General features: G+C 33.1%; 1 protein-coding gene across 3 annotated transcripts; it reads left to right on the top strand.

Moving 5' to 3' along the window:
* The first annotated feature begins 54 nt into the window (after positions 1 to 54).
* On the top strand, positions 55 to 5545 carry LOC145605283 (uncharacterized). 3 transcript variants are annotated; one of them, XR_014105027.1, is made up of 9 exons: positions 55 to 176; positions 286 to 425; positions 535 to 641; positions 1206 to 1271; positions 1753 to 1835; positions 2771 to 2817; positions 3879 to 3957; positions 4040 to 4209; positions 5100 to 5545. XR_014105027.1 is itself a non-coding variant. In XM_081661329.1 (8 exons), exons 1-8 carry the CDS (start codon positions 114 to 116, stop codon positions 4127 to 4129), a joined length of 675 nt encoding a protein of 224 aa, XP_081517455.1. In that variant the 5' UTR covers positions 55 to 113; the 3' UTR covers positions 4130 to 4380. The 3 variants fall into 3 exon arrangements, 1 of the variants encoding a protein (XP_081517455.1); XR_014105026.1 differs by having other exon boundaries at positions 4040 to 4220; XM_081661329.1 differs by lacking the exon at positions 5100 to 5545 and having other exon boundaries at positions 4040 to 4380.
* The last annotated feature ends 7576 nt before the right edge of the window (positions 5546 to 13121 follow it).

Raw genomic sequence — 13121 nt, 5'->3', positions numbered from 1 at the left:
CAACCTCGTTTTGTAGAGGGTGTAGCCAGAAGTAATTGGACATAAATGACCAAATCTAGCCAAAACAAATAATCGAAAGTTGGGAAGCCATTTAACCCAATCAATAAAATTACATGGCGGGAATTTGTTGCTCCACCGGCGTTATTCCAACATCCTACTCCTCCAGACTGTCCAAAGTAAATTCATTTCATATTTTCATCCAAAATCAAACCCTCTGTTATCAAATTAAAATTTCTAATCTTTCCCTTTTATTTTCAATTGCTCTTTCATTTTCCATTTTTGCAGATCACCAATACCAGAATTTTCTGCAATTCAAACCCATCAACTGACCGCAATTCAAAGAAACAAACACCCCAGTTCCTTAAATTTGCCGTTAATGGAGTCACTGAATTTCTCAGGCTTTTCTCTTCCTTCAATAATAACAGGTTGCCCAAATTTCCCCTTTTTTATAATTTCATAGACTTTGCGAATCAAGGGTTTTGCATTTTTTTTCTTCTTCTAATGATAAGTTAATTGAGCATTTTATGTTTGTAGAACCGATGTGGTGGTAGCTAAAGGGGAAGAGGATTTATTAATTTCTGGGGTGGATGATGTTATGGGTATTCTCAAGTCAGATTATGATAATGCATATTTTGTTACAGGTGAATTTTCCCTTGCTTTTTGTGCATTTATAGTGCTTTCTCTCATTCTCTGTGATTTTGATTCATTGAAACTCTTTATTTGTATTGGCTGAATTATATTGAACACATAAAGTCAACTGTTTCTTGTAAACAGAATGTGGGGTACAGAAGTTTTGCTAGTAGTTATGGACTTATGGATGATGTTATATTGTTATTTGACTCTTGAAAGCATGGTTAATATTCTGCTGGTTTACAAGGAAGAAATTATTGTGCAATAATTGTTGAGCAGATTGTACGTATCTTGATATCGTTCGTGCTCAGGATGAGGCCCGTAGTTATCCTTGAATCTCCTGTAATCGTCGTATGTGTGATCATTCATATGCTTATGAGTGAAACTTGTTGTATCTGTTCATATTGATGACTCGTGTGCTAATAATTTCATTCTCCTTTTGAATGCAGCTGCCTGCAATTGCTTGGTGTTGTTCTTGGACTTTTGATTGATAATTATGATATGATTTCTTAAGACACACACCGACAAGCACACTTGACTATTTGAGAGCTGATAATATTGTTTGGTGGATGCAGGGATTTTTACCTCTTCAATTTATATCGAGGATTGTCTTTTTGAGGATCCAACCATTAAATTCAGTGGTAAATAATGGACTTTACGTCTTTACAGCCTCTGCTAACAGATGAATGAATGCTTGATGTTTTTCTTGCAGTTGTGTTTGACTTTTGCTATGAATTATTTATAACTTATTTTCCTTCTTGTATAAACCAAATGTGTAGTTGGAGGTTTTGATGAAAGGGTCTCAATTCGATTCATTCTTAATGCCTCTAGCAGGTTTCTATCTTGGGGGGTTGGACAGGTTAGGGGGTTTAGACATATCCTATATCTCTCAGACCCTTGTTCAGCTGTGTTAACTAGACTTGGAAATGGAATAGATGAATGAACTTATATTAACATATCAGATTGTATATTGCTTGCATTGTAAATTGGGTGTTGATTGTTTACACATTTCCTTTTCTTCCTCTATTTTCCTGGGTCAGGGGATTAATGTATGTTTTAATGTGAGCCTATTGCACCCTCAAGTTACTAGAATAAACTGGTTATTTGTTTTCGGTTAAGCAGGCAGAGATTTGTATTCACGGAACTTGCAATTGCTCGTACCTTTTTTTGAGCAACCCTCTATTGTGCTCAAAAGTATCGAGAAGGTATTTAATTCCTTTTTTGTTCTTTAAAGTTGTAAATTTTGTGGCATTGGTAGTTTTCTCTTTTTTGGTTGCACCTCTTCTTGCAAACTGGTCTTTACATGTAAATAAAAAAGACCTTCCCCAATCTGGCACTCCATCTTTACAAATTGTAGACAGACTTTTTTCTATTGACATTCCATTAAAGCCTTTCTGCCTCATGTCAAATGCCAATTAAAAGGGTGCTGGGTTCATTTTCAAGTGCTCATTCTTTTGACTGATTTCCTTTGTCACGCTACTCTCACCTTCAACAATGAATCTCATACAGTTGGTTTTCTTCAAGGGATTATATATTTCATAAATACACTTAAAAACATATAAATACCCCGATGCTTTGCAGCTCATAAGATAGTTTGGTAGCCACCAGTTAATAAAAGCAATAAGTCACTACTTGTTTAATGTTATACCACATGTCATTTCGTTCCTGTGATGGAATATCTGAACCATCTTCACTCATGAATTAAAACTCGTGAAGGCCTTGTTCTAATAATGTGCAAAGTCAACCAGTAGCTGATTTCAATCTCCACATAGAGGCTATGGGTTTGGGGGCTTTAGGATTGGGAAGGGTGTAAAAGGATTCTGCTCCTTGGTATCAGATTGTTTAATTTTTCCCTTTTTAATTTCCTTTCTTCAATGTGAGTACTACTAACACCTTTTATGTGATTCATATGCCCTGTTGGGAAATTTGTTACACCAACTTGGGGTTTCAGCGGTACCCAATATTTAACTATTAGCCTTGTGATTGTAACATTGAAAATCATTGCATTGACCTGATTTCTTTCCTTTTATTTGAGTTTCATTCATCTGTTTTTGACTGACATAGTGACATGTATGTTACAAGTATAATCCTATCCTCCATTGCTGAGTTGATAATGATTCTGGTAGCTCTTTCTACACAGGGCATTGATGCTGATAGAGATTTTGTATTGGCAAATTGGAGCTTAAGGTGCTTAGTTCATTTTTTTAAGCTTATGATTTTCCTAGTTACTGTGAGTCTGTGACTTAGCGTCACAGTTACCGATCACTTTCTTGTCCTGCTGCTTTTATTACTCTTCTATGTATTACATGCCACCAATGTAACAATGCAAGATGCTACATTTCCTTGGGGACTTATTCTTTTGCCATTCTCCTCTCATAACAATATTTGCTTGTCCTGTAAATGATATCAGAATTGTTGGTATGTTCATTATGTAATTTACTCTAGTTCGTTCTTCGGTCTATGCATTTATGGTCCTATAAGAGGTTTCCAAACATAAATAGATTAATGGACTGTTGCTTGGCAATCTATGGAATTTACTTAGGCTGTGGTAGATCAAGAGTTAGTGCAGTATCTGAATATTGATTTTAGTGGAGTGCTAAATCATACATGTAAAGTTGTAATCCATGTTCGTAGTCCCATTTTCTCATCTCTCAGTCTGGACAGGCTCACCTATTAGTTCAACTTTGAAGATATCTTATTAATTAGGCTGTTTACTTCTTGTTTAGTTTATAGAAGCTGACAGACATTACATTAATTTGGGTTAATTGAAAACTACTTCTCTGTTGTAGGGGCAAGTGCTTGTATTTCATCTCCCGTACCTGCCAAGGTCAGGAGACTCGTTAGAGGCATTAGGGTAGTAGTGATCTTCATGTAGCTTATTGTTGGTCACTTTGTTCAAAGATATGCTGTTCATTTTTTGTGGATTGGCAATAATTATGTGAATTGATCAGCCATGAAAATCGCTAGGTAGCCTGTCAACTGATTGTTCTTTTGTCTAAAGCTTTTGTATATTTAATGTATCTTATACTATAGGTGGATGAATATAATCTGATGACGATTTTAGCATCAATTCTGCAGAAGCATATAGTTGTTTCATGTATTTTACGTTTTTGTGTTTTGAGTACTTATATTTTCCATTGGGTTTATGTTTCCTTATTATTATTGTGGAAGTTATGTTAACTGTTTTAATAATAGTGATCAATACAAAAAAAGTCTTATCGTAAAACTTTCACTTTGTATTTCTGAAGGACCTACTTAAAGCTTCCATGGAGGCCTCTGATTGCCATTGAAGGAAGTACAACCTATGATTTAAATGATGAATATAAAGTGAGTATATAGATCTTTTTTTACTACGTCATCTCAGGAGCAACGTATTCGGATAACTTAAATATTTCTTTTAACTGAACAGATTGCCAGACATGTGGAAAGATGGAATGTTTCTGCACTTGAAGCAGTTGGGCAGATATTCACTCCTGGTTTCAGAAGACCTTTGGATTGAGCAAATAATTCTCAAGTGATAGCCATATTTAAGCAATATGAAGTAGTAATAAACTTACAAATTGGGAGATATCCTATCAGGTACTTATGTGGTGAGTCTGTAGACTCTAGGTAATCTGCTTGATTAATTATTCATTCACATAGCGCTTTGCTCTATTTTTATACGATATAACAATTACTGTGCATTACTGGATGTTACAAAACCATCAAAATTTGAAACAGGATGTGACAAAAAAAAAAAAAAAAAAAAAAGCTTGGTCATAGGGATTCATATGGAGAATTCATGTTGTTAGATTGTGTATTGTATGCAAGTTTTTGGGGAAGGGTCTTTTTGGGTAGCGGCAAACCACTGTAAAAAGACGGCAGAATTACATATGTCAATGCTTGTTCGAACAGGATCCACTGTAGCCAAAGCACCTTGGTGTGTTGTGAGTCTTGTGACTTGGCTAAGTTTGTTATAGATTGCCACTATTGTGATATATTAATGTTGTGTCAATATCACTCAATTCAAAATACAACATTAATGAGCGTACTGTTATAGATTGCCACTATTGTGATATATGAATTGAGTGTACTGTACTAGTTCACAATTCTATGACATACTTGATGAGCGTTTTGATCAACACAACCTTTTGCTGCTTAATTTCTTATTCTAAATGGATAGAGCAATACACAAGAATTGAGCTAGCCTTTTTATCCTATACTTATCCTATTTGTTGAGTGCTTATTTGAAATTAATAGTAGCTCATATACAGTTACACCATTTAGGTCCAATTAGGGATAGTTTAATTTTAAAGCATGTCTAATCGTCTGTCCTACATATGCTCCTCTTATTAGCATGTTTCAAACGAGTAGATTCATCTCAATCTTATATTCCAATTTACACTTTACCGAGCACTTTTAAATAGTGGATTGACATTTAAAATCTGCTCTACTTACCCTAATCAGCTCTTTACCGAACACCACTGCAGGGACTATTCTCAACTATCAGATATGTTTCTACTGCATACGGCGACATTAACTATGAAGCTGTGCTTGCAACTCTTCCCCCAGTAAACTGTTTGAAAATTTATCACTGTGTGAAGCTTCCTTAAGTATATACTTTTCCATAGAACAAGCATCAATGATGCTGCATTTGTTTTGCTTCACATGTAGTAAAACCTGTATAAAAGGCGCCGTCTGAAGTCAGTGCTCTGTATTATTTGTCTATCCTGGCTCTAGTTTGTGTATAAGGCGATGGCCAAGTTATGGTTGGAAACTTGTGGGTTTGTGCCTTTTGTTTCATACAGTTGCTGCAGATGATGTACCAAATGTGTAGGCAGTTAGAAATTTATACCACATATATTGTCCATGGATCTACTGGTTTGATGTATAGAATCATAATGTAAATTAATTTTACTGGAAGCTGGAAAGTTCAGATGCAGTGTATTGTTTGTGTTCGACTGTCATGTGCTTTATGTTAGCAACTGTAATACCTTTCTGAGTCACTGTGCATGGCGTGGCAAGAGATGTGAAACTGTGCCTAAGCAATCCCTGTGCTACTTGGTAAGTAAAAAGAGAAAAAAAAAAAAGAAAATATTAATATGCCATTCACACAGCTTACTAGCTTAGAGAAGATGTTTGAAATTATCCAAGCACACAACTTTAATCCTCTCAAATACATCACAAAAATCTCTAGGCAGGTGGATAAAAATCGAGTACAATCTCACAATCATACTTCCTTTGTTTCTAAAAGATAGCTCTTAATTATACTCCCTTTGTTTCTAAAAGATAGCTCTTATACATTTTATTTCTGTTATTTTTTATTTTTTTTTATTTTTTGGAACAAAGATTGATTCATAAATAAGAGGTCATATGCCATCTACAAAGAGATTTATATCAAAAACTTATGTGACAATTGAATCAGATAAAAAACCCTTTTAGCAAAGCTACGATTGCAGATTGTACATTCTTTATACCCTTTTCTACATCGCTGTGATTTACAGCATTCTTCGACGAGGGAGTTTATTTCGCTTGATTCTGGTTGTAATCAAAAGAATAATCTCTTTTTCGACTCCGCACAAATCTATACCCATGAAACAACTCTACGGCAATCCATCAAACAAAAAAGCCCAACCTTTTCTTTCAATCGAAAGAGAAAATCCTCCTAAAGAAAAAGAAAAACCCTTTCTTTCGAGGGAGAAACGATCCTCCTAAAAGAGGAAGAGTTATTATAAACTTTAGTTGAATGAAGTTGATAAGAGACAAAAGTGATGGGACCAAAGGTATTTTATGTGAGAGTAAAGATTTGATCCTGACGATCAAAAATAACAAGTGGATAATCTTTAGGACGGCCTTGGCCAAGAAATACTTTTTTTTTTTTTTTTTAATCCTCATACTCGTCCCATTACCTACTTAACATATGTCTATCACGGCCATGATTGAATCCGATGTGAAACAATACCCACCAAATCACCCGATTAGACATTCCTAACAAAAATTTCCAAGTCCAAGTAATGAGTAGAAAATTTATCATGAAAGCAACATTATAACTTGTTTAGTAGCCTAGTAATAATAGGCTAACAACCAAGCATTAGTGAGATAATTAGTTGCTTTATGGTCCCATAAAATCCGGATTATTATGCAAACAAAAAAAAAAGGCTGTTTGTAGCTTTTACTATTTGGATCTTTTTCCTCATCCAACTGTCTATTTGAAAAAGACTACAAGCTCACCCTCCCAATATTTAATTAATAAAAATTAAATAGAATAAAAGGACAAATTAAAGAAAGTCTTTGAATATGAGAGTATAAAAATAGAATTTTTTTAATATATTTTTATTTTTTTATTTTTTATTTTTTATTTTTTATTTTTGGGTGGGAATAAAAATTGATGGTTGTTGCTTGAGAATCCAAGGCAGGAAAAAGGTTGCATCATCCATGCGCGGCTGCACCTCTGTTATGGAGCATTCAACTACTAATCATTTTGTGGCTCTTGTGTTTTCTATATTCGGTGGGTCCATTTTCCCCTGTTTTTATATGAACATTTTTTTGGATTTATTTGAATATAATTCAATTTTTCTATTGTCTACTTGAATTTTGCAAATAACGTACATTAGATTTGGTGAAACGAACATAGTCTAACCATTAGTTTCTAACTAAACCCAAGTTGTTAGATTTGTTATGTACGAGTGACATACTGACATTATCAATTCACGTGGTGTTAAATGGGGAACTAGTTAGCTAGTTAAGTTTATTCATATACACACTGTGTCGTTTATTCCTTTCTTTCAGTTAATATCGTTCGAAAATACTAATGTATTTTACCACGGTTGATCACATACTTATATTATTGTAATCTAATCGGTGGAAATATAGGCTATATTAATCTGATATAAAACTATTTAACATATTAATTGTTATTGGTAATGAGAATATTCAAAATGATGAAAGTTTGTAAGGTTAATCATCAAATAACTTTTTTTTTTCCTATTAAAACCACTTTGGAAAATAATGAGTAGATAAAATCAAAAGACAAGACAAAAGTGATCCATGTAGTATGATTTTGTCTTGTAGAAAACCAAATATTTCCTCTAAACAAATTTGAAAATTAGTGTAGTATTCACAGCATTTACTGTACGGTAAATATGGTCCATCACTAACGTACTACGGAGTACTGTTCTGTATGACTTTATTTACAGAGTACTTATTGTTTTGTAGTAAGAACTTCGTTGTGTCTTCTTCTTGAAGGCAACGCAATACCTTGAACAAAAAGTTGCAAAATCCTCTTAAGCAAGCAAGCAACTGGTTTAATGAACCCATGTTTGTTTATCAAATTTGATTAAAGACATTGTAGAAGTATACAACTATGGCGTTGCATTGATCCAAAATCTGAAATCGAAACTTTAATTAAAGCAATGTAACAAGTTCAGTTAAACAATGAGAAAAGAAAAACAACTTATGATCTGTTCTCATTTACTGAGCTGAGCTGAGCTGAACTGAATATTTTATAAGACAAGAAATTAAAAACTAAACTAAACAGAATTGAAAATAAGCTGAAAAGAATAGATCCTTATTGAATTCAACATATGTAGTAAAATCATTAATCCTTTTTTATTTGTACAAGGAATTTTACTACCACATTTCAACTTTTGTGTAGAACAATTAGAAGAATGCCAATAAAACATTAAGCAAATTCTTCAAAATAAAGTCTAAATTAATTCCTAAACAACAAAAAACTGTACACAATACTCTTTGAGAAATTTTCACCACAAATCTTACTACCAATTTAGTAAAATTTGAGAATTCCCTCCCAAAGATATTTTTTTTTAAAAAAAATAAATCTTTTGAAAAATTTAGATGAAAAAATAAAAATTAATCTCTCCTCCATGCATACAAAACTAAAGAATAACCACCATTACCACCACCACCACCACCAAAACTACCACTCGACCGCGTTGTCGAAGACGAACCGGAAGAACTCCTCCCACAATCACTACTCTCCTCCGCCCATTGCAACACACTCGAACACGACCCGGCCGGGGACAATGCTGTCCCCGGCGCGGGTGAATTCTTCCTCATCAACCTCTTCTCTGGCCCCACCATTTCCGGCCAAACCCCACCTTCACCCACTTGAAAAACAAACACCCCATTTTTCTGAGCACTCATTAAATTCCCACCATTATTATGAATATTGTTATTATTAACCCAATTTAACACATCCCAATAAAATTCCACCGCAATTCCATCAATCATCATTCTCTCATTCCCTCTAAACTTCCATGCTAATCTTTTTACGTTCACTTTCAACTCTCCATCGAACTTCACCTTTAGTGTTCCTCCCGAACATTCGATCTCGATCGAACGAGTCGAACCCAAGAACTCGGACCTCGTTGCGTAGATTCTACGCCCGAAAATGTGCTCCCTCCTCGACAAGAGAGTGGACTCGGCCGAGTTGTTGTCAACTCGGCTGAGTCCAACTCTCCGGGTTAAGTCCTCCTGGAGATCACCCAGGAGGAACTCAACCCGGCCATTTCGTACAAATGCTAAGTAATATCTTGACTCTGGCTCGGCCGAGTTCGGCTGAGCGAACTCGGCTCGAGTAAAGTCATAGTATAACTTAATCTTGGGTTGACTCTCATTTTGATTTTGATTATCATGGGTTTGGTTCAATTGAATGGATTTGGACCCGGGCCGGGTCCGGAAAATAGAGAAGGTAGATGGTTGGAGGGAAATTGTAATTGAAAACAAATCAGGAGCATGGATAGTAAGGGAATGTGAGTAGGGTGTTCTTGACCAAGTGAGTGTAAGAAAAATAAGTGAGTCAATTAACCTCGTTTGATATATACAAGTGACAAGAGACTCTTTAGAAGACGATGATGTTGTTGCTGCCTGTACATTTTTGCTTCTATTTGACACCGGACTCCCCGGATTACTAAAACACCCTTGTATCATTTTTAAAAACTCGGGTTTTTAGCGACTGATATTTCCGACTACCAATTCAGAAGAGCTAGAAGTGATTTAATTTAATTTGTATGTGGGAGTGTTGTGGGTTTTATATCTATAGGAAAAAAGAAATGGACAATGTTTAGTAGAGCAAATGTAATGCAACAATATAAATGATTGAAAGGGTGTAAATATAATGATGGAATAAGAAGCAGTTGGAAAAAGGGAGTGAGGTGTGATGAGTTGGGTTCCAAGTTGGGCTTGATTAGCGGCAAATTGAGGGCTCACAGTCCCTTATACTCTACGAGGTGAGCTGGGGTGCACTTTAGGGACATTATCTAAATATACAAGTATATATAAATAACTAATACTGTTAGACTTTTGAATTTCTAGCTTGCTACCTTAATTGTCAAATTGCCAAACCTTTGTGGTTTGTCTGTATTATTTTATGTAGGACCTTGCTTTGCTTTTCAAATGGGTTTACATCCTAAGGGTATATTTATAGTTTATACATTACGTTTTCGCCTTTTCGGTGTGTTATATTCAACTTATCTTAATATGCAGTAAGTTTTAGTCCAAGTTCGAAACATCTTATTTTCATGAAGAATAAGTTTGGAGAAGATGAGTTATAAAAAAATAAAAATAAAACTAATAAGTGTTATAGACTTATAGTTTAAAACATCATGTTAGTGAAAATCTATATCTATATCTATACTTAGTCTATACCTTAGTATTTAAAAAGACAAACCACAATCACCTATATGATACGTGTCATCATAATTCACCCATATGCCACATAACACATCTCTTAATATTTTCTCTTTATACTCCCTTTTAAACTAAAAGATAAAATAAAATGTTATTGAATGCTAAAGCCTTTATGCATTCCTAACTTGCAAATTTGAGTAAAAAAAATGGAGTGTTCCATTTCCACTATAAAAAAAAGTTGTACTCCTCTATACCCCTTTTAATGTAAAAGTTAAAATCCCTATCCCTATCCCTATCCCTATCTTATAAAAAGTGGGAGAAAACTCTTATGAATAGTGCATGGACATTTATTTCCCTAAAAAATCTTCTTTTACATATTTACGCCCATTGAATTCAAAAGCATTTACGTTTGTTGAATCACCAAAATTGATTAATTATTGGTGTTTATTTCAATATTTAAAGCATTTTATAGACTCTCCATTATTTAGAAAATATATAATTATATGATGACTTATTTAACTTTAATTCGTCTCATCAATAAGTACTTAAAAATTAATATGCAAATATGAATAAGACATAAACACCACCGTGCCAATCATAATTTTCCTTAAAAGGCTAGCCATCTACGCGCATCGCGCGCGTAAGAATCCCTAGTTTAATGTAAAAGTTAAAATAACAAATTATTTAATGTTAAAATCTTTATGTATTCCTAACTTGCAAATTATAAATAAGAAAATTGAGCAAATTATTATAGAAAATCACCGACACAAATAACTGAAATAAGCAACACATTTCAAGAAAAATATAATGAGCTACAACCCATTCATTGAACGGGCCAAAGGCTAGTTAACTTTTTAAAAACACATCCTAAAGTGTTTGTATAAGTTCTAAATTAATAAGGCATATTAAGTCAGGAAAAAAAAAAAAACGTAGTCGCTCTATGTAATCACGTATGCATTTTATTCATTTGCTTTTCACATATTTGAATTCATATGAATTATTTTTGTTATGAAATAAATTTAAATAACAATTCAAAACATATTTATAGTCACCCTATGATGTACTCTGTATATGAATGTTTTTCTTGAATTAACTCTTAAATGAAGATATGTCAAAAAAAAAAAAATTAAAAAAAAAAATCTTAATTGAACTCATTTTTCATGAAATAAGTAGATATAAGATGATCATAATAGGATCTAAGGGCCTGTTCTCATTGACTGAACTAAACTGAACTGAACTTATTAGAGCTGAATTGAACTGAACTCAAATGAAATGAATATTTTATAAGAGAAGGAAATTAAGAGCCAAACTGAACTGAATTTATTAGAGCTGAACTGAACTGAAAATAATCGTATGAAATAGGTCCTAATTTACATGCATGCATGTTAAAAAAAAAAGGGGGGAAAAAAAAAAGGGAAGAAGAAGAAGTTACATGCATGCATGTTTATTTAAAAAGACAAAAAAAAAAAAATTACATGCATGTTCCTTCAATTATGTATTTTTAATTGTTGTACTATATACTCGATAGTTTGGATTTTCTTGAATTGCTTATGTAATCACACGGTCGCATACATACACCAATCTTTACTATATACGGAGTACACGGAAGTACAAATATCTTTTATCTAATCGGTTAAAATTGTAAAACAGCTTAAGACCTGTTCTGATTCACTTAATTAAGCTGAATTGAATTGATTGGAGCTTAATTAAACTGAATAGAGATGAAATGAATTGTTTATTATGGAAGAAAATTAAAAACTAAACTGAAATGATTGGAACTGAATTGAACTGAACTAAACTAAAATTAAGCTGAGAGACCAGGTCCTTAGGTCTTTTTTACTCATCCATCTTTCCTTGAAATATTATATAGCTAGACTTATTATTTGATGAACTTTATTAGGGTAATAACTACTTCGTAATAACTTAATTTATATTTACTTAAATTTACTTTTTTTTTTTTAATTCTTCAACTTAATTGAACATTTATTAATCGCATTTTTATAAAATTGAAGGAGTGTGGAAAACAAAAGAAACCTAATAGTGAGCCCCACTTGACGAATGATCTTATTTGGTTGTGTAACTTACGTATTTACAAAACAAAAGATGGTACTCCCTCCGTTCCACAATAATGTTTTTGTTTGGAATCTTTGATTTTTTAAGAAAGAAAGAATTTTCTAAATTTCTCTTAATATATAAGAATAAATATAGTCATGTGAGATCTAGTTTGATTCGTTTTTGAGTAGATTATTAATATCTAACTTTTATAATTTTTGCTAGTGTGATGTTAAAGATATTTACGGTCAAATTTGGGTAAAAGGTTGCATCGATTTACGAAACAAGAACATCATTCTGAAACGAAGGGAGTATAATTTAAAGAAGTTTTATAAGGGTATTCCGTAGTGAGACTAGTGATAAATCTAGATTTGATGGTTAAAGGGAAAAATAGTTGATACCTTTCCATGACAAAGTTAATTAAGAAATGAATTAAAATTAAAAGTGATAAGTATTTGAAACGAGAGGGAAGTTTTGAAATTTGTTGTTTTGGATTAAAGACATCGAGTATTTTTTACTCCATTTTTAATTCATAGGAGCAAAATCATTGACAAATTGGTAATTTGGTACTTTAGGATGTTAATTGTCATTTGTCAACATGTCAGGTAAGCACCGTACTGATTCTTCTTATTCTGTCAAATCAAATAATAAATTTAAACAAACTAACTAAAAAGAGTTGTCCATTCAAAAAAAAAAAAAAAAAAAAAAAAAAAAAAAAAAAAAAAAAAAAAAGAGTTGTGGCTTAATTAAGAGTAAGAACTTGTCTATCACATAGTGAAAGTGTGAGAATTCAAGATTACTATCTGTTAGGA

This window comes from Chenopodium album, chromosome 22 (assembly GCF_948465745.1).
Source record: "Chenopodium album chromosome 22, dcCheAlbu1.1, whole genome shotgun sequence".
Taxonomy (NCBI): domain Eukaryota; kingdom Viridiplantae; phylum Streptophyta; class Magnoliopsida; order Caryophyllales; family Amaranthaceae; genus Chenopodium; species Chenopodium album.
This window is presented reverse-complemented; position numbering and strand designations above follow the sequence as displayed.

Excerpts from the sequence above, each read along its gene's own strand:
- LOC145605283 (XM_081661329.1), top strand. The coding sequence starts at position 114 with ATGGCGGGAATTTGTTGCTCCACCGGCGTTATTCCAACATCCTACTCC. Across the intron at positions 177-285 it reads ACTCCTCCAGACTGTCCAAA|ATCACCAATACCAGAATTTT; the intron begins GTAAATTCATTT and ends CCATTTTTGCAG. Across the intron at positions 1,272-1,752 it reads TCCAACCATTAAATTCAGTG|GCAGAGATTTGTATTCACGG; the intron begins GTAAATAATGGA and ends TCGGTTAAGCAG.